This window comes from Galleria mellonella, unplaced genomic scaffold (assembly GCF_026898425.1).
Source record: "Galleria mellonella isolate WM207_F2 unplaced genomic scaffold, CSIRO_AGI_GalMel_v1 utg78, whole genome shotgun sequence".
In the NCBI taxonomy this organism is placed as follows: domain Eukaryota; kingdom Metazoa; phylum Arthropoda; class Insecta; order Lepidoptera; family Pyralidae; genus Galleria; species Galleria mellonella.
In genome coordinates this window covers 7,537,317-7,559,235 of record NW_026442151.1, presented here as the reverse complement: position 1 = coordinate 7,559,235, position 21,919 = coordinate 7,537,317, and the positions used below count along the sequence as shown (strand labels likewise).

The 21,919-nt window shown below is 31.7% G+C and overlaps 1 protein-coding gene and 1 long non-coding RNA gene across 5 annotated transcripts in view; one reads left to right on the top strand and one right to left on the bottom strand.

Annotated features, from left to right (window-relative positions):
* LOC113517599 (integrin alpha-PS2-like) overlaps window positions 1–21,919 on the bottom strand; it is a 176,776-nt gene that overhangs the window by 10,844 nt on the left and 144,013 nt on the right. The window contains exons 5-16 of one of the 4 annotated variants that reach the window (XM_052901488.1): window positions 21,205–21,225; window positions 19,948–20,009; window positions 10,598–10,646; window positions 10,004–10,072; window positions 7,898–8,064; window positions 7,030–7,236; window positions 6,264–6,363; window positions 5,612–5,846; window positions 5,026–5,189; window positions 2,654–2,796; window positions 1,109–1,302; window positions 71–326 (exon numbers count right to left, since the gene is read on the bottom strand). In XM_052901488.1, the coding sequence (XP_052757448.1) occupies window positions 71–326; window positions 1,109–1,302; window positions 2,654–2,796; window positions 5,026–5,189; window positions 5,612–5,846; window positions 6,264–6,363; window positions 7,030–7,236; window positions 7,898–8,064; window positions 10,004–10,072; window positions 10,598–10,646; window positions 19,948–20,009; window positions 21,205–21,225 (1,667 nt within the window). The remainder of the gene's footprint in view (window positions 1–70; window positions 327–1,108; window positions 1,303–2,653; window positions 2,797–5,025; window positions 5,190–5,611; window positions 5,847–6,263; window positions 6,364–7,029; window positions 7,237–7,897; window positions 8,065–10,003; window positions 10,073–10,597; window positions 10,647–19,947; window positions 20,010–21,204; window positions 21,226–21,919) is intronic. The other 3 variants (XM_052901490.1, XM_052901489.1, XM_052901491.1) reach the window with 3 other exon arrangements.
* LOC116413400 (uncharacterized) lies at window positions 15,848–17,348 on the top strand. The gene is made up of 3 exons (XR_004224085.2): window positions 15,848–16,177; window positions 16,260–16,378; window positions 16,685–17,348. It is a non-coding gene; the product is annotated as an uncharacterized LOC116413400 (long non-coding RNA).

Here is a 21,919-nt window from a genome sequence, read left to right as displayed (position 1 = left end):
CAAATATGTTTCTTTTTGAAATCGGTTGAAAATAAGTCAGGTTGTCAGTAAGGAGCAGCAAGTAACTCACTTTCTGTCCACTAGCCAGTGGATTGCCAAGGTCACACTTCAAGGTCCTGTTCGCACTCGGCGCCGTGGTCATCATGGAGCAGTATATGGGCAGTGCGTCTGCGTTGTCCTTGTCCAACCTCTCCATCTTGGCGTACGTGACCCCAGCAGGGAGACCAAGGTAGTAACCGGCTTCAAACGCGTCCTCGCCCGAATTGTCCACTTTGATATCAATGTTGATATTCTCGCCAGAACCGAGAAGGTATTTTGCGACAGGGCTGTGGATAAACAAATTATAAACTATTACAATTACTACTGACTAGCAGTTTCCTGTGGCTTTGTCTGCGTGTTAGCATATAAAAAGTACGTTTTGTATTTAGGATATAAAGACACGTTTTTGAAAATTCCCACGGGGTTTTATAAAGTTCCATAGGTTTTTACGAATTCTACGCGAAAAAACTTACTAGGTTTACTTGTAATACTTATAAATTACGAATACTTTCGTGAATATGCAGGATAAAATTGAAATTATTAGCATTTTAAAGACTTATCTAGCAGTGAAACTGAACACTTTTTCTAAAGGAACAAGAAATGGAAAAATTTCTCAATTTTGAATCTTATTAATAAGCCATATTAAGCTAATATAGTATGTACACTAAAAATTTTAAGTAAATTTTTGACCTATGTTTCTTTAGTAGACATTATCAAATTCACGAATAGAAAACTCTCATAATTTAAACACTTATTTTATATCACAGAACTGACAAATAGACATACAGTTCGTTTGATGGTATACGGTCACTGTAGTCTATGGACGCCTACAGCACCTAGAAAGTCATGTGCGCGTTTTCGATCCCTAAGAAACCTTAATACACCCTTTTTTGAAGAACTCCATACTATAGTCCGTAGAGAAAACATCGGCAAGGAGCGTGTTCCACAGCTTGAGCGTTCGCGGGACGAAATTCTTCTGAAACTGCATTGTACCCGACTATTTAGGTTCCAGTCTATTAGTATGAATTCCCTGTTAAGATATTCTGTGTGAATTTGAATGATTACTCACGTGGTGACAAACATCCTCAAGTCCGGTATACAAATGTTGTCGGGGCCGCAGTTCTTCTGTATGTTGAGCGAGTCAGTGTGGACGATGCTCTCGGTCTGGTCAAGAACGGGCGGCACTATGTCACCGGACGGCTGCGTTATCAGGCGATAGGTCATCTTCGCTTCTATCGGAGTTAGCTTGTCACGTATCTCTTCCTGTAAATATAATATTTGGATGGTTACTTTAAAGATGAAATTTTGTTTCATCCTTAATCGTAAATGCGACCAGGGCCTCTAGACAAGTGGCAAGCGAATTCGTCGATGGAATCGACACCGCTAGCGAGTCCGTGAGACAGAATGAGATAGCAACGCCGGATGACTTATTCCAACTCACGAACTCTCTAGCGATGTCGATTCCATCGACGAATTCGTTTGTCACTTGTCTAGAGGTCTAGTGTCTGTTTAGAATATTTATTAACAAGTTTTTCTGCATTCTGATTCCGATTATTGTTGAAATAATCTATTGATATAAATGGAAAATAATTTTGTTTTTTTTTTTAATTGATGATAATAGAATAGACATCACGCCTATATTAGTATATATTTTGTGGTATTAATGGATGGGTGATAATGCGAATATGCTGGCGGATATCAGGCCAGTTAGCCCATCATGATGAATTCATCATTAACCATGATAGTTTCCAGGGGGACATATATATTCGATATATTGTTCTGGTATTAATAAAATAAAGTTAGAACAATTGGCTCATCTTGACGAATTCTCTTAAAATTTACTACAAAAGTTTTTATTGGAACCATGTACGACCTGACCTGGCGATAGGGAATATCATTACCAAATTGGCAGCTTATTCCCATTATTAGCAATTCCTTTTCCCTTATTTTTTTTTTTTTTTTTTTTTTTTTTTTTATGCAACTTAGAATGACAAACAAGCTGACGGCCCACCTGATGGAAAGTGGTAACCGTCGCCTATAGACATGAGCAGTACCATGGACATAGCAGACTATACTGTTTCACCCATGATACCCCCATGCGTTGCCATTCCTGAGGACTCAGGTGTTATTCCTCTGTACCCTTAAATTCAAATCCCACCCTTCAAACCGAAACACAGTCATACGAATAATTTCCCTCTGTGAAACACTGTGTCTTATCAGTTTACTATGAAGGTATAATTATACTCTTTAAACTATAATTTGATTTGGCCATCTACATTAATATGGGGGGAAAGGGATTGCTAGTAGCGGGGTTTTGCAGGACTATTGCTAGCAATATACCCTGTCAGATCGCCCGCCACATGATTCTCCCTGGAAACCATCGTGGTTAATTCATTATTTCAGAGCTAACTGACCTGCTTTCATCCTCATCTATCATCCTCCACTGGAGCCCAGCCAACGTATACCGATAGTGCAAGCAGGGTTACCACTCCATTACCATCTCATTTAAAAACTTACATTAATATATATGTATGCAAAATAAAAATTTCAAAAAGTTGATCTCACTGCAAATGGCAAATCAAATGATCGAAATACAGCAACTTTAACAACTTACATCAAGGTAAGCGGTGATGTTCCTGCAGGAATGTTGTTTCTGGGTGACTAGAATGTGCGTCGTATAGTTCGTCTCTCGGCTTTCCAGGAACAGTCGCTTCGTAGTCTTCTGCCTCGAGTCCAGCTCCACGGTTACTTCGAAGTCTGGTATAATAATGTACTATTTAATTGACAATCTTTTGCAGCGACATTACGAGGGTTAATAGTGTGGTAACTTAAATTATATACATAGAGTGTCTCCATACAAATGCTTCGAGAAAAACAAATTAACTTTTTCATACAGTTTTGCGTAATAAATAGTTACGAGTGATTCCTTTATAACTTCTATATTTATTTTGTATTATAAATGTATGCATCTTTTTAATGCGTAAACACTAATTTTATTTATTAAATAATACGTCAAGATACATTATATGCGTAAGCATAAAGAACACTGATAAAAAAAACGAGTCAGCTAATTTGATAATTACTTTGTGTTTTTATTCTACTTTTTTTTTTTTTGATGAGTAAAAATGGTATGGCAACCCCGCCTGCGCTAACGGGATACGCTAGCGGAGCACCAGTGAAGGCTGATAGATGAGAATGAAAACAGGCCAGTTAGCCCATCATGATGAATTCATCAGGAATCAACCATGATAGTTTCCAGGGGGAACCGCGTGGAGGTCGACCTGGTTGGGTATATTTTTAGCAATGGGATTCTCAGTCTCCATTACTAACAATCCCTTTCCCCCCGTTTTTATTCTACTGTAAATTGATGGTTTATGATTTACGTAGCCTTATATACGTGACTAGTTTTAAAACTCTTATGATATTATGAAATGTACTGATTCGTGGACGAAGTAGTTTTATGACATTAGTACAGATAAATATTTTTGAATTAAAAAATAATTTATGAAATTCATATATACTTATATATAATACAAAATAGAAGCTATTTTATAGTGTTCATAAAATATATATGTAATTTTTGGTAATTGTCATAAACAAACTTGAAACTAGGTGTTACTATCAAATATTGCATAGTTAAATATTCTTTTGATATTAAGTTAGTTTTAAATTCGACTAATAAATAAACATAATACGAACAGTTACTTTTTCTTTTTTTTTTTCTACTTTTATAGTGATATTTTAACATCGAAAGCACCATGGTGAGCAAACATGTAGTTTCAATTTTAGACATTTTTATGAAATTTTTAATCACATCCCAACAAATTAACAAATATTTATTTCAAAATATAAATTGTAAACATACAAGTAAAAATTTAAATGAGTACAAAATAAATTTGTAATTTTAATTTTGTGTAATAATAAAAAAATATAATTGGACCTCTCTAAAACTTGTAATGTTCGAGATACGTTTCAAACTTAAATATATAAAATTATTTGAAAAAATGTCTAAAATTTAATAATCTAGTTATAATTTAAATAAATTTAGTCACTAATTTTAACGGTGATGGTGAATTTTAAATTTTATTGATAACAGACGCTACTTCAACCACTCACCGAAGTAGCAGATATATCCCTCCGCTTGGAAAAAAGAATACAGAGTGTGACTCAAAACTTACTGAATAGGACTACCAATAAAACTTAACCTATTTACTTAACTTACTTAAGTAGATCATATACGTTTATCAAATGTACCAGAAAATTTAAACTATGACGTATTAAGAGATCTGAGTTAAAATATACAAAGTGAATTTGAAATTATTAGTATAATTTTAAGTGAGTATTCGAACACTGAAATTAAACATTTTTCACAAAGGAAATTGACGTAAAATGACAAAAAAAAAATCCCCATTTTTCCTGAACTAAGTGTTCTCTTCTCTTATTCAAACTTTCACAGTTTGGGAGCTGAATAGGCTCCGAGCAGTGATTTAATAATTTGCCTGAAAATGCCTCATTTAGAGGTGAAACACGTATTGCACGAAAAGGTGAAATACGAACAAAATGGCAGTCGAAGATAGACGGTTAATATGGAAGGTTATGGAACTTTTGGTAGTAATAGTTATAGTCAATTTTAAAGTGTTGGCAATCACATACATACTAATGTTAGCGGAATTAAACAAAATAATCCTAATCAAATAACCACTTCTAATTTTTTATTAACTCAATTTATTTTACACCATATTTTTTTTGGAAATAATATAAAATTTCCCTGCTAGAATATATTATTGAAGGAAGCTAATATTTTCATTTTAACTTAATATAATTATGAAGAAATTTACGAAATATTATTAAATATGAAAATATAAATAATATTAATAAAAAAATACTAAATAAATATAACATTACAACTGAATTACAAGTATTTTTTATTGATGTTAATGTTACATTTATTATTAAACATATTGAAATAAAAGAAAAGGAACTCACTGATCTGTTGGTCGACATTGACACCGCTGTATGTGAGACAGAACATGATGTTGGCGCAAGTGCCGCTGGTGCCGTTTGGCAGCAAACAATTCTTATCAGTGAGCGATATGTACTTTTCACCAGCGAAACTCACTTCAGCCGTCACTTGGACGACCGGACGAGATCTGTAAGGAGAATATTTAAATTTGAAACAGCACATTCCAAAAACAAAAATGATAGTCTATAGAGTGCAGATTCCTAGACTTTTAGTAAAAATTTTACTATTTAAATTTAATTACAAAACTAAATAAAGATATACATGTACATCCAACTTTAACATTTTAGATGAAACGATGATTATACAATGTGTAACAAATGGCAAACAAACTAATATTTGTGTAATTTAATTATATCGCTAGAATGTAGTCATTCTACACAGCAGATTGGATTTTAAATAATTGTCTGTCCATCATATGTATATGTAAAAATCATAAGTCAGTATATTAGTAATAGTATAGTTGCAACAATCAAGTTTTTATTCCATCTAAAACAAAATTTTCCATCTTAAAACAAGTATGAGAAGATCTCAAATTATAAAACTACTCACTTGAAAAACACAGCAGTGTCCGATTTGTAAGCGCCGACAACCAAATCAGGGTAATTGTTGTCATCTAAATCGATGCCTCCAGATAATGAGAAGCCGAAGGTGGACAGCGTCGGAGAGACCTCTTCGGCTGTAATTGCCTGAGAATATTTCTCACGGATCCCGGCGACGCTACCCTGGTATATGTAGACGACACCACGACCATTCTCACCAGCGTACGGAGCACCAACTGCGATATCTGTAATAAACGTTATATGTTAAAGCATTATCCATATATTATAAGAGATTTTAAGGAACCAAGGCAAAGTGAAACTTTAAACTTAGTCTACTTGGCTACCTTTATCTTATTCGTGTTTTGTTTCAATATTTACCAACCATATTATGGAAAGCAATAAGAAATAAATAAATAAAATAGTCCCACTATTTAGCATAGATCTCTTCCTACAGTTGTAAAATATTAGCATTCTATTACCACACAGACCTGGCGTCCTGATAAAGAGCTTTATTTCAAAGCTTTCCTTCTTTTGTACTGGATAATTATATTAAGTTACGGTAGTTGGAGTTAGTAATGGATATAGTAATAGTAGGAGTTAAAAATAACACTGTGACAAAAAAGTGGTGTAATATTGTTTTATTTTTTATCAAGTTCATTTACCTCCAAATCCGTCATAGTTGATGTCACCCAGTGACGTGACAGCCAAACCGAATCTTCCCCTCGACACCTCCCCAGTACGTGAATGGTATTTTGTGTATGACTGAAAACAAAGAAATATAATTTGGAATTTCAATACTGATTAGTTTAATTTTAAAGTACATTTACCTATTAATTGCCATTGTCAGTTACTTAAATGATATTAAGTACAATAATGCTTATTATATGGATTTCAACTTCAAAAATCTCATTCAGTACAGTTCTTAGTAAAAAAATTTGTAATCTGCAATCACTTGCAACATGGTACAACGTGTAGAATTTTGTGTTATTTCTTTATATCGGCTATTTGTTCAGAATTATTTTGTTTAATTCCACTATTATTAGTATGTGTGTGACTGCCAACGCTCGAAAATTGTAATAGTGGTGGTCAATCTTTTAGTGTTGGCAGTCACATACATACTAATAGTAGCGGAATTAAACAAAATAATTCTAAACAAATAACCAGTGATATGGACTTCCGCAAAATAACATCTAGTTCAGTAAAAAAATATTTTTATTTCATATTTGGCGTAGCTAATATAGTTAACTTTTGAGAAGATGATAGAAAACTACAGAATCTTTGAGGGTAATAAGTTGTGATTAGCTAATTATTTAAAAATAAAGAAAGAAAGAAATAATTTATTCAAAGAATCATGCAACTCACACAGTAGCACACAAAACAAGAACAAAAAAAAAACGAAAATAAAAAAACAATAGTATAGTAACTTACCCTGTCTTTCCCTTGGTATACGATGTAGACTCTTCCGTGCTCGTACCCATCGCTCCTGGGTTTTACAAACATGGGTGCACCGATGACGATATCATCAGCACCGTCGCCGTCGAAGTCACCAGCGGCGAGACAGTAACCGAAATAAGCACCTATCTGACTTCCAGTCAGATTCTTTATGGCTTGCAATTCCCATGTGTACAATACAACCTGGAACATTTTACAATTTTATCTTAATGTATAAATTACTACTAATTTTGAAACCATCCAGGACCCTTAGTCTTAAGCAGCTATGACGCGAGCGCTAAACTAGTTGAGCTTTCTCAAGCAAATTACACGTAAGTTAAACCGATAGCTATTACACTAAATTATAATGTGGACTTTAAACAATAACATTTTTTCTTGCTTTAACTTTATATACCTTATCGTTGCTATTCTCAACAAAGGGATACTTTGTATAAAAGTCGTCTGCATAGATACCTCTGTCTCACTCTTATTTCTGCCGTGAAACAGATTCGTTTGCATGGCTGACTTTAGATTTGAATGGGATGTGGCAGTGAAATTACATTAGTCCTCAGAAATGGCCACACTTGAGGGGTAAAATGGACATAATAGTGTATTCTGTAATGTCATAGTCTATAGGCGACGGTTACTACTTTCCATCACGTGGACCGTTAGCTTATTTGCTTCTTATTCTAACTGTCAAATAAAATCAATATTTCTGTACGAAATCCAAGTAATTTGCAATCCTTTATTTATTATGAATAAAACTAAACATTTTTCGTAAAAAAAAGGAATGATCGAAAAACAATATTCATTATTACTGTTCTAATATAAAAAGTAATCCAATAACAGAATCAATTAAACTAACCAAGCCTTTTAAGTCAGCTCCTCTAGGAACACCTACTGCAACACTTTGGATGCCGGGTCCTTCGAAATCTCCAACGGTAATGGAATAGCCCATGTACGAATTATCAAACTTTGGATTAGATTCGGTTGTTCCAATAAGATAAGTTGAATTTCTGGAGTACAGCCTACCTAAAATTTTAATAATCAATGTTAGTAAATGCAAGTAAATTATAAATTGATAGAATCAGTTCCTGAATTGAATGTGTATAATATTAATAAAAAAAAATTGCTTACTGATATTTTAGAATTAGGTAAAGCAAAAAACAAACTATCAACAATTCTCAATTCAGAAACCGTTAGACTTTCAAATCATTCTAACTTAGTTACAAGTACAAACCATACAATCATGACTTCGTTAACTAAATTGTTTAATATTAAATGATACATTAAAAACTAATTTCATCTAATGTTTTAGGCATATCGATTCTGCGTGGAAATGAAATATCTACTTTATCTATTGTGCTATATACAACATAGAACAAGAACTAATTTTGAATAAATTTTACAAAAAAAAAATAATTACTTTTAAAGAATTGATAAATAAAATATTAAGTCCAAACATCTAAGACAATAAACACATATGACGACTAAACATATGACAACATTTATTTGACATATAGATTTATTATTTATTATCCACATAAAAGATACAGATATAAATTTACATTACAGTGGCAAGAAAAACAATCTGTAGACAATGCAGCAAGAAAGAAAAGTTACAGGCGAATTGATGTTTGAAGAAACAATACTATATCTTTTAATGGATAAAACTATGTATAATCATAATGAATTGTGACCTACTAATATTGAAGTGATAATGATGATCAAGTGACACTATGACAGGCAGATGAAAGTAATATTAGAGAAGTTGATACAAGAATTTAAATCATTACTCAATGACATTTACATCGTACTATTTAATATGATATTGGAATTTACAATTTAAAATTGAAAATCTTACGCTTGTTTATTATTAGAGTTCACACCATATGAACAAGCATGATGAAATTATATTTTTAAATTAATAATGTTAAATTTATCACCAAAGCCACGTTATAGCGACCAAATATTATAAAAAGCCAATGAACAAAAAATATTTATTGTATAATTAGTTTTAGGTTTTCAAGCATGGACGCTATTTTCTGTGTTATGAATGTTGTTTGAAGCGTTAATAAAAACCTTTTTACCATATTACTTTAATTGGGGAATATAATTTGTTTATGTAACATTATTTTCTGTTTTAATGTACATATTTATTATATGTGGGGATTTGATATCAATATATATATTTAATATATATGTCTCTTTACCAATTTAATTTCTATCGTTGCTTACATTATTACCGTCTATTTATGTGGAGTTAACAAATAATGTAATACTAAATGCAATTACAATTAAAAGATGACCTTTCGTGCAGTGTTATAAACCGATATGTATTCACTACAACTAAAATAAATGAATATAACTAATTTAGGTCAAAGGTAGGAAGTTTTAAATTTACACAGGTATCTGGAAGAAACCTAGGTTGGTTCCTACACCATGAATTAAGGAAATTATTGAACTACTGTTCCGCAATTATTAAGGCAATATATACTAATATATTAATACAATTATTTTATATTTGTTCTGTTACTTCAGAATATGTCATTATAATACAAATATTGAGGAACAGTTTTAGTTTAAATCTATTCTTCACGTTCGAGTGTAAGCGTTGCAGAGCTTTTAACTCATCAATGTAATGGATAAGCTTATAATTCTCATTATATTGTTTAGTTATATTATCCCCAAATTATTTTTATAGTCAAACAAAAAACTCATATGTATGAATAACGAAATTATTAATATTATTAGTATATTGTTCGATAATGGCAAGTTTATGGTGGTTCCCGAACATTAAAGAACGAGATTTAACCAGTTATAAATGGTCAGATGGTCGGTAGGCGATTATTTTAGAATTAGGCGCTCATAAGCCTGTGTTATGAATGTATGGCACATAACATAGGCGTAAAATATGTTATGTCCGGTTAAAGAAATTAAATGGTCATTTGGCGATACGTTAGCTGTTTACCTTCTTCTGGTATTGATGACATAAAGTACTGGTTGTGTTCGATGGTAATATCTATCGAAAACGTTCGCCCTGTGGATTTGGATTAAAATTTTATAATAATATATTTATACTATATTTGACTTCCTAATTTAATGTTACTATGTCGTTGATTTCAATTAAGTCGTTCAGTGTTCGCATTGGTTTCTAACTACGTATATATAAGATTTGACAGAGATTCGTGAACTATGATTTTTCACAAGTCTAAATCGATCTTGATGTTGTTAGGATCGACTAAATCATTAATAATAAAACTCTTATAAATTAGATAAACTACGAGAATATATAAACGATGTTTATCGAGCGTACCTATTGTATATCGAATTAATAAAATGTAAAATTATATTGTAAATATAAATGACAACTATAAATAGGATAATAAGAGAGTTTAACAATACTTAAGTTCACTGTATTAATCACCCGTGTAGATAGAAGATGATAATTCGACATCACAATTTGAAGAGAACAATAACTGACAACATGAACAGTCACCAAATATGAATATACCACCGCCTACAAAAATATAAAAAAAAATTGGAAATAATATATCATATTTACCTTGCCAGTAGAAGCTTCCAGGTGCACCCATAAACAACCGCGTGCCATCCTGTAAAAGACGTAATTTATGTGTTAAATTTTTACAATAATAACAAAATGCCATTTAATATAGTTCCACATTATTTCTCTGTATACAATTTTGCATCAGAGACAAATATAAAGATTACAGTAAAAAAAAAATAAGTGATGTAAAAAGGCGCCAAATGCAATTCAGATTAATGACCGGCCTCTCCTAGCCGTAAGAGTTAAGACTCTTTCAACAAACCTTGAATGGATTTGCTTGAAGATTCCTCGTTTAGAGCAACCTTTTCCAAAGTGGGCGATAACGCCTCCTTGTGGACGCTGCAGGCCTCAAGGGTAAGAGACTCAAAAAAAAATGGGGGTGTTGTGTAGAGGCTTGGGGGGTGATTTGTAATTTGAAGTAATAGGGGTTTTTAAGTAGGTGAAAAAATAGGGGGAGGGGGGGCTAAAAATAATTTATTCTCAAAGTGGGCAGTAGACAAAATAAGTTTAGAGGTTGGGAACCTCGAAACTTATTAGAGGTTGAAAACGTGCATGAACTAAATGTCTGTCGGAGATTGATAGCTCATATGGAAGGTCATTATGCGCGTACTTATTATACATATTTACTGATATATATTGTATTTTATTTTTATTTATTTATTTTTAACTATAACATTTAAGGCGATTGGTACACATGTATGCCTGTAACTACTAATAAACTGTCAGTTTATCTCTTATTAGGTTTGCTGGAAGAAATCTCTTTTAAAGATAAACTCGTCCTTGTGCACTACTATGATTATTTATTTTAATACAATACCTTTTTGTGTACAATAAAGAATAAGGTTGTAGAACTTCCGATAGTAATAGTGGTGGTCAAACTTTGAATGTTGGCAGTCACACACATACTAATGGTAGCGGAATTAAACAAAATAATTTAGCGGAACTAAACAAATAACCAGTACCACAAAAATACCTAAACGATTACGTTAATACGTTAATTCTCATCTCTTATAAAACAAATCGCTAGTATTTCAATAAAATACTTGTCGATACCATAAGCACATCGTATCGAATGTTTTACGATGGTTCAATGTAGAGGGCTGCTCCATTTTTATGGGCCCACTTATGGTAATGCAAGAGCTCGGCCTAATTGCAATGGGACTGATAATAATACGGGTTTATAAGTGTGTGAAGTCCTTTTATCACACTTCCTGAGTGCTGACGAACTTAAGAGGATCTACAATTATACCTGTCGATGCTGTTGAGACATAAAAAAACATGTTTGAACATACCGATCTATCCATTGAATTTGTCAAATCATCACGTCATTTTGTTATTAAAACTATGATTACTATTTTATAGAAATTAGTAAGTACTTATGTAGAAAATTGATGCGAAATTTAATAATCAGTTGGAGACATGATAAATATACACAACTTCGTTAGAATATATTAAAATAGAAAGCATAGGGAAGGAATTTTGAAACTTACAAGCTCCCTTAGTTGGTAAATATAAATAAATAAAAAATAAAATATAATTTAAAAGAAAGAAAAAATGTAAAAATAAGGTTGTTGAATGGAATTAACTCTTAAAATTACACTTAAAATAACATGGGAATATATAAACAAAGGTATATCCAGCTTCCACTTCGTTTATGTAATAATTTGTGACTTTGACAGAATCGTGTAATCCTTGAGATACAGGGATTGGATATAAGTTATAGGATACCAGCGGGAACTTTCTAATATACATACATATAACATTATCGAGAACATTCTAAATAATTATAATTATGTACTACAATATATTGGGTATATTCTTAATATGGGCTAATTTAAGTTTTTTTTTATACAACTTAGAATGGCAAACAAGCTGACGACCCACCTGATGGAAAGTGGTAACCGTCGCCTATAGACATGAGCGGTACCATGGACGTAACAGAGTATACTGTTTCGCCCATGATACCCCCCATGCGTTGCCATTCCTGAGGACTCAGATGTTATTCCTCTGTACCCTGTAAATTCATGTCATATCGCACCCTTCAAACCGAAACACAGCCATGCACACACAATCGCCGATTCTCATAATTTGGTACAACTACCAAGTAGATAAGAAGCAGCAAAAAACAGACATACAAACTAATGCTCACGTGTGGACATGCCACACAAGCACTCGGTGATTTAAGTGTGGGTACAACGAACAAAACCTGGGAATAAAAGTTGAAATACAGTTTACCGATGTACAGCACCCGTTTGACGTATAAGTATATATTATGTTTTTGTTGCATTTGTTAGTTTGATTTCCATTCAATCATTTCAGCGAACTAAAGTGTTAAACATAGAATATCAGCATTATCATGACATTAGCCATTATCCGTCCACTGCTGGACATAGGCCTTCCCAATAGACTGCGTGAAGTGAACGATGTGACGAACTCAAATGCATTACAGAGAGTCAGTGAACGTAGGTGGCTCAGGACCGTTCCTTCTGCCAGTCTACGAGAGAGGCCTATATTTAGCAGTGGACAGGTAATGTCTGAGATGATTCTGATGATGACGATTTATATTAATGATGATATTTATTCACTAAAAAGGGTTAAAGAAAATTTTCACAAAATCATTCCGTTCAATTCCTCAATGCAAATCGCTAACCACAATAAATATTGAGTCAACATAGAATCAGGATGCGCGCGCGCCGCCGTTGCAGCCCAATGAATAAATATGCGAATACGGCTCACGTCACGCCATATAGAGAACAACATGCGGTGCCCATGGGCAGCGCTCACGGCTTTCGGGCATGTTACGTAGGGGCACAATGTCAAAACCATAGTTTATGGGAACGTTGATCATGTCTAACTGCTGTCACAAGATTGCCGGTGGAACGGGGTTCTTTAAATTGTATTTAAAAAGGGAATATTAAGGTTCCTTCAAAGTCTGCAACGTGCACGTGACACCCCTAGTATAGCAGGCGTCTATAGGCTACAGTGACCGTTTACTATCTGATTTTTTTATACCACGAAGGTGGCAAACAAGTATATTATTTGCCACCTTCGTGGTATAAAAAAATAAGCATGTTATAAATGAGTTCCTGTATCTCGCGTTTGGCCTATGTCAAATGGCCAGTAACTAAAGTATTCTATCTGCTAAGGTAGGATATAACTTACTCATGTACTATATTTCATTCAATAGTTTTTGTATGAAAGCGCAACAAACATACTCGTACATTCTTCCATCCATCATTACAAACTTTCGCTTATATTAATTATAGCTATTGCCTGCGATTTTGGCCGCATGACCGAAACATTTTATTATTAGTTAATGTGCTAACAAACTAAATATAGAAATTATAAAGGAAGCACTCATAATTATAAAAAATATTTATCACGCAAAATTGTATTAAAAAGTTGACCCGATTTTCTCGAAGCATTTGTATGGAGACACTATCTATATAATCTAAGATTTCTTACTATGTGTTTCATTTGAAATTTCAAGATCTGCGTAGGTATTATTATATTCCAGTTACAGTAGATAGTAAAATTTCTACCGCTGGCTTTGAATTGAAAAACAAAAAATATATTATCTATTCAAAATGGCGGACAAAGGACTCATAGAAATAAGCGCAATAAAGAGAAAGCAATAAATGCAACTAGACGTGAATAATTGAATATTCAATGGTGCATCGCATAAATATTGGAAGCATTTAAAATCCAATACGTTTTGCGTACACCTGCGCCTGCGCAGTGCCCGCGTCGCACCATTCAATTGAAACATTGTGCGAGATTCAATGAATATGTACGAGGTGTGGCGAGAATTAATTTTAATGGCGAATTCTGAGGATATTATTAATAACGACCTAACTCGTTAACCTGCGGAGTATTGGTCCGAAGCGGTTCCATGAAACTACAGTTTACAAACTTGCAAAACACCTATTCAATAATAAATCTCCTAATAAATATTGTATTAACATAAAACCCGCATAAAATGGGCACAAAGACACTCATTTAAACAAAGTCAAATATGTTGCAGGTGCATACAACAAACATATTTTATCATAAACGCTATCTCTAGCAGATATATTGTGCTTAAGTAGTAAGGTAATTATGTAAGATTTCATAATAGGCACATTCTTAGTGATAGTAATTCTGAAATTAGGTTATCTATTATCCAAAGAATGATAAGAAACAGCAGTCAAAGAGTGGAAAATTTTAATAGCAAATGCTTACAGAGCCGAAGGTACAATAATAATACAGGTAATGATTAATTGGTCGAAAGAAGAAATATGTTAACATAAACCTACTTTTGTTGAGGATTCGATAAAACAACAAGAACTTACACCACTTTCCTTGGAAATAAACGAATTTCGCCTTTGATCTGAGAAATATCAAAAACCATATAAAACGATGATTCCAGAAATAGAAATAGCAGTCCCTGTCGGCGGCTGTAAGCTGAATAATGGCGGGAATGAAAAAGCAATCGGCTTAAAATAGCGTATATCGGAGACAAATCCCCGTTCGTCGCCATGTTAAGCGAAGGTGCACGGGCGTTTTCCCGCCAACAGCTATTGTCTGCAAATGGCTACCGCTTACGCTCGCGTTCCGAAGCCATGTTTGTAAAACAATGTTGTAACGTCAAAGAATTTTGTTTTATACCCTACGGGGGACAATTCACTGCTCTAAAAACAGTGACGTGACGTGTTTGGACAGTACAAATAGTGTATTCAAATGGCTATATTAGCCAAAGACCACCATCTATGACATCAATTTGTTACATTTATAATTATCATGTCTTATATACAATATTATAATAACAATCGCACTAAAAACGAATTCTAGGTGATGCTAATTAGCATTATTTAGACATGTACATACATTTTTGCACGGGGTTGCCAGATATTTTGATTTTTACCCAAACGCAAAATATTTTTTCTTCAAATTAATACTTACTCTACTACGTCTATGGTTTTAATTACCTCATCCTTTTTTAATTATTTGTCGATGTAGTCACTACATTGTAGCGGGACATTTTTTTTTTCACTCGTTCTGAGCGTGTAAAGTGTCTACTTAAAAAAATTCTAAGTAAAGGAAATTCAAAAAATAGTTGAAATATGGCGCAATATTCAAATTAAAATCCCCAAGACAGGTTTAATGTTTAACAGGAAAACCAACAAATAAATGTTATTATACATTTATTTGTTGGTTTTCCTGTAAAGTTTATTATTAAGTAAAAAGGAAAGTAGGTACAGACACGAAACTTATCGAAACAAACTTGTAATTAAAGTTGTAACACAATACACAATTACAATAACATTTAGGTCACAGTACGTGCTATGAATAACACTGGAATACGTTGAAATTTACCTACGTTTAATGTCATCTTGTATCGGGGCATGTCGAAGCTGTATACTATTAAATTAGTATTCAACACGGGCGTTGAATAGGAATGAATCGCGTCTGCTTCGCGCCTCCGTCCATTGCGCCAATCGTTCGACGTTTGTGACAAATTTATTAAAGTGCCAACAAGCGATTTTATTGGCATATTTGATGAGAAACCGATCAATAGAGTTCACAGAAATTATCACAGTAAAAAACATTCAAGTTCAAAGTATCAAATGTTAATATTACTACTATACTATTACTACTAAATTCTACTATTTCATTTCAGGAAATCTACCTTAACAAATCAAGTAAATAGATGTCCTTGAGTTGGCAGCCTGGTAATGTGTAAAGGGGTTATCCTAGTACCGATACCAGTCTCTCACAAAGATTGTTTTGAATGTAGCTGTAAGTTTTATTATGTTGTTATTTTATGATAGACATAAATGAATAAAATAAAGGAATAAACTACTACAATATATCTATATTGAAGCACAAAATTATGATTAATGTAAAAATAGTCTACAAATAGGTAGTTCATGTAAAATTAATTCACGAAAGTCAATCTATGAAATTGTCCTTTAATCAGTCAACAACGTCTTTTTGTTACACCTACTCTTTATGTTGTATCAAATTAATTCGTCAATAATAAATACAAACACAAAATAGTCTTGCAAATCAATAAATAATTAAAACTAATAATTAAAATTACAGCAATTACAACATCTTCAAAGTACAGCAAAACAAAACATTAAAGTGCCTATTTCTACTAATTTTTTTTCACACAACATGGCCATATTCTTTTGGCGGGAAGGCAAAAGACACCTATCGTGAGGTCACACACTGGCCGCATGTGTAACAGTAAAAAAAAAAAGAATTTAATATTTTTAAAACCACTTTATACTATTGCATTTGCCTTGACGATTGTGTAAAATTGTTTCTATCGACAATAAAAATAAAATAAACAAATAAAATACACGTGCAATACACTTCCTGTATGAGAATGCTAACAGAGATCCAGAGATTACGATCGAACAACAACTTCTGCCCAAGGCAACCGACGAGATATCATCGCTTTCGCCGAAAGAAATAAAACCACAAACATTTTATAAATCTCCGTTGTGATCTACTGTAACACGAGAACAATACGTGATTTTATTATTAAGTGATATTTTATTAAGAAACGAAATAAAGTATTCGCATAATAAAATATATGCTTTGTAATTATTTTATGTATTAAAATCTTTGAATGTTTCATCGACAATGCTGTCAGAATGATTAAACTTAAAAAAATTTAAGGTGGCCCATTTTTGTCACATAGGTACTTAGAAAATAAGACATTTTTGGTATTTTACAGAATTTGTCTTTTACATATAATAATAGCATTAATATAAATTAATTATATATAATTCATTGTTTGTATTGTAATTTCATAATGGAATATTTTTTTTTATATTGTCTATATAATATTAGTTGAAATACTTTTTATTTTTATAAAATATTTTACTACTTTAATCACGTTATGTTTACAACTTTATTTTTCTATGAATAATATGAGTATATTTGATATTAGTCGTAATACTATAATCAAATGCGTTAATGGCATTTTAAGAAAAGGGCAATGGCCCCAGTGTCTTATTTTTATAAGTACAACATATTTGTTCTCTTAACCCTTCTTTGCATAATGGTAGAAATTTCCATCATAGCATTGAATGCCCAGAAATTATATAAATGAACAAGTTCACTTTAAGTTGATCGTGTCTGGATACCTTTTTAATGTCCGTTGCAGAAAAGAAACATAGCCGTCAAATTTAATTTGTAAAATTTTTTTTTTAATAATTTTTCTCTTAATTTTGAACATGAATTATATCACCTTGATTTATTTAACCAATAAAAAAATCATGCAAAGAAGGGTTAAGTTTTTTTTTTTAAATTTGCAAGTTGTAATAAAAAGACAGTTTTTCAGTCAGTCAAATTGCCAGGAATAAACTTAATTTAAAAAAAAAAAGTTTTTGTTTGCTCGATTAAATTTGCTATATTTTATTTAATTTAAATTTATTAAATTCACATGCATAACCGATCTATGAATAAATCATTCCTTGACTGAGATAAAAACAGCTTGTGTCCTATTCCATCCCAAATTGATAGTAAACATACGCTAATATTCGTGACGATTGCTTGAGTTATCAGAACGTCAAGACAGGAAGTAACAAACAAACAACTTACACATATAAAATATTACTAAGGAAGTAATAATAGTAACTTATAAATACTTAATAATGATAAAGTTCGCATTCAATGATATATGCCCACGATAATGCAGTGTCATCTTTATTGTTCCAGTAGGAGATAACGGTAATAAATAGTGCGAGGGTCGGACAGACCCCGAGTAGGTGCGGTTAGAATTTAAATCGGTTAATTAAGGGTTAGAAATAAATTATTTACCGTAAGGGGGCATGACACGAGAGGATAAATGGATAACTATATTCGTTTCGTAGAAAAAAAATGTTTATAAGACTTTGTTTGATTCGATTTTTTTTAATTCCGCTATCATTAGTATGCGTGTAACCAATAAATTATTCTAGGCAAAATATCTTTTATATGTGTGTTATTACTTATAATCAATCAATGTAGACACGCATGGATTTGCTTTTAAATTCAATTTGATTTATTTATTTAAAGTACAGTAAAAGTTCCTTATTCACGCTTCCTTAATTCGCGTTCACTATTCGCGAAGTAAAAAATTGCGACCCAATTCCTATATTCGCGTCTAAATATCCCTTTATTCATGGATCTTATCTGTACATATTAATAAAAAGGATTCGTTATCCTTTGTAAAGGCGTTGGCAAATGGACTAAAAAAAAATTATAACAAACCTAAACAACTACGCCTAAAATATGTTGGCAAATGCTGTCGCCGCTGTATAAGTGGTTCGGTTTTCTATATTTACGGTTTCTTTATTCGAAGCATTTTTAATGAACGTATACCCCGTGAATAAAAAGCTTTTACTGTACTATTAAAAAAAAAAAGGAAAATAATAGCATATGCAAATAGCAGCACTTTTTTATTGTCTCCGTATGTATGACATTCATACTTGCATGTTTCTATAATCATTCAGAATCAAACTGTCACAGCGCAAGGAAAAAAGTCCAATTGTCTCCCAAATACAGAGCAGGCATAATAAAAGAGCAATAAAATGCCTCCCAATAAAGCGTACTATTTTCGAAATAGGAATCGTCCGCCATATTTGTTTGTTTTTTTGCATTGGGAACAATAAAAGGTTTAATAATTCATAAGGAGAGGACTGCGCGCGCAGTCGCATCACGTGCGCGCGCGCCTCCACCATCACGATGGTAATTCAACATGGCAAAAATAATGCTATTCCCACGACCGTAAAACCACGTTTTACATGATACTCTCCACTGTTTTTTGATTTGTATTATGTAGTTCGATATAAAACTACTAAATGTCTTAGTAATATGTTGGATTTTGTAATAAAAATAATTTTACGATGAAATCTCCAAACGAATTGTCATGTATGTCATAATTTATGATGTTTCATGAGAAGTATGTCCTTAAACATATTTAAAAAAAAATCTGATCGTAAAAAAAAATGCATAAATTCATATAATAACTCGTGTCCTGTAGGAGGTTACAATTCCATTTCCAATCATTAATTTTTAAATAAATAATGAAATATGCCGTCTTACTTAGGTTACGAGTATTTTATCATGAAATAATGCGCACAGGCAGAAATACAAATAATGTGCCCATTGTTTTTCTGCCTAAAGTGTAAAGTCAATGCAGTATATAATAGGGATATTTGCGCCTGAACTTTCAAAATCAACAACACTTGAGGGATGCCGTTCATGTCTATGGACAGAGGAGAACTATTTTCCTCAGGCTGGGCGTCAGATTGTTTGCCACTCTAAATAGTTTAAGAATTATTTTCTTTAATTGTAAAAAAAATAATTACCTTGGCAACACCAGCTGAGAAGCCTGCTTGGCATACGCCTGACTTACGTTGACCGTGACTGGCTGGAAAATTAACAAAAAAAAAAATTATATATTATAAATATGTTAAAAAAAATAAACTGAGGGCAATGCTATTTGGCACAGTAGCATGCTCTAGAGTTATCGCATATAGTGCATACCATACCATTATCGTATAATGATATTCATGTTATATATTTTTTATTTATTGAAACTTTATTAATATTTGAATTATGATTAACTAAGCTGTACTTATTATTGCTTTAGATTAAGCTTGAAAAACATTAAAATGTAAGATTTTATTAAAGGTATATATTATTAAATAATGTAGTAAGAAAGTCAATTTCAGACAACATTTAATTATTAAATGATTATACATTAAAAGAATATAATATTATTTTATAGTCATAAATTAATCTTATATATTGGAGTTATAGAACTACAAAAAGAATTAAAAACAAAATACAGAAGACATGAATTATTTATTATTTTGTCAAAGAAATAAAATGCTAAGTGCTTTTCTAAAAATTTACATCTATGTATATATTTATATGTGTGTTTGTCTTTATGGTTAACCTACAACCACATTACAGTCTGTCGAGTCAATATGAAAAATAAAAAAAAAATTATAGTTTTTTTTTATACTTTTAAAAATATTACATCAATACTTTTGACGGCATCAGTCCATGTTGAAAGACCTTGTTCTTAGCTTAGAAATTAGGAAACACTCCTCACTGCTTTAGTCTGTATGGGGTTGCAAAAACAGAAAAATCTTTCTTTTATATTTATTATGTTTTGTAAAGAATTTCTTTGGCTCAGTCTAGTGTAATAATCAATGTTAAACTTTCTGTTTATATATACTTTAATAATAAATACATATTTACATTTTACTTGAACATATTTTTAAAATTCGTCTACCTTTATCTAATGCTAAAATAAAAAATATTATTCCATCTGTGCACCTACACATTTCTAATCATATTTGTGGTCTATCATGCAATTATACGAATAAATTGATAAATAATAAAGAAAATAAACTACATATAACATTGTGAAATAATAAATATACTCAGTACGTATTTTATAAAAAATACTTTGTCTACAATGTGAAATAATCTAAAGGTAGTTTTGGTCAAATATTACTAAGCATATGAATATAAAATTCGTGATATAATTTATACAGTGCGTTAATATAAATAACATCAATATTATATATATAACCTTATTACACAGAACTCACCTTCGTCCACGATTCGGTGACCTAGACAAAGTGTAATATATAAATAGTTGCACATAACCTAAATATTCTATATCTGTGATGATCATTTAAAAAAAATTAAAAATACTTATTTTTATATAGAATAATATAATATTTTAATTAAATATATATTAATAAAATAGACGTACGAATATGTAAATGAGATAAGATCGTCGTTTATATTATTAGAATAATTTCAGTTTTTTTTTAGCTGTATCGATTTGTTCTTGTGCCTTTCCTTTCAAAGAAAAATGTCATCGTAATGAATTAGTATTTATACTAATTCTATTATCAATTTGGTTTATTTCAACGTGCGCATTCGTTCAATCGAATGTATCAGATTATCACGGATTTTTGATGAAACATGTTGAAATTATGAAACATTGTATTTTTTATTACAAAGTATGTAACTTGTCAAAAAATAATTTTTGAATGAATAAATGAGTATATTTTATTTGTATTATACTATATAGGGAATAAGCAAGACAATTATCAAATGCAACGATACAGTTGTATAAGTACAATAGGGCAGTCTTATTGCTGAAAGCAAGCTTTTCAAGACAACCTTAGGGTAGCGAACTAGTTGTTGTACAAGTAGGTATAATAATATTGTATTATTAAACCAGTTTAGAATAACAGCGTAAAACATTATGGAAAATATTTATTCTGATTTACAATATTATAAACTAAACAATAA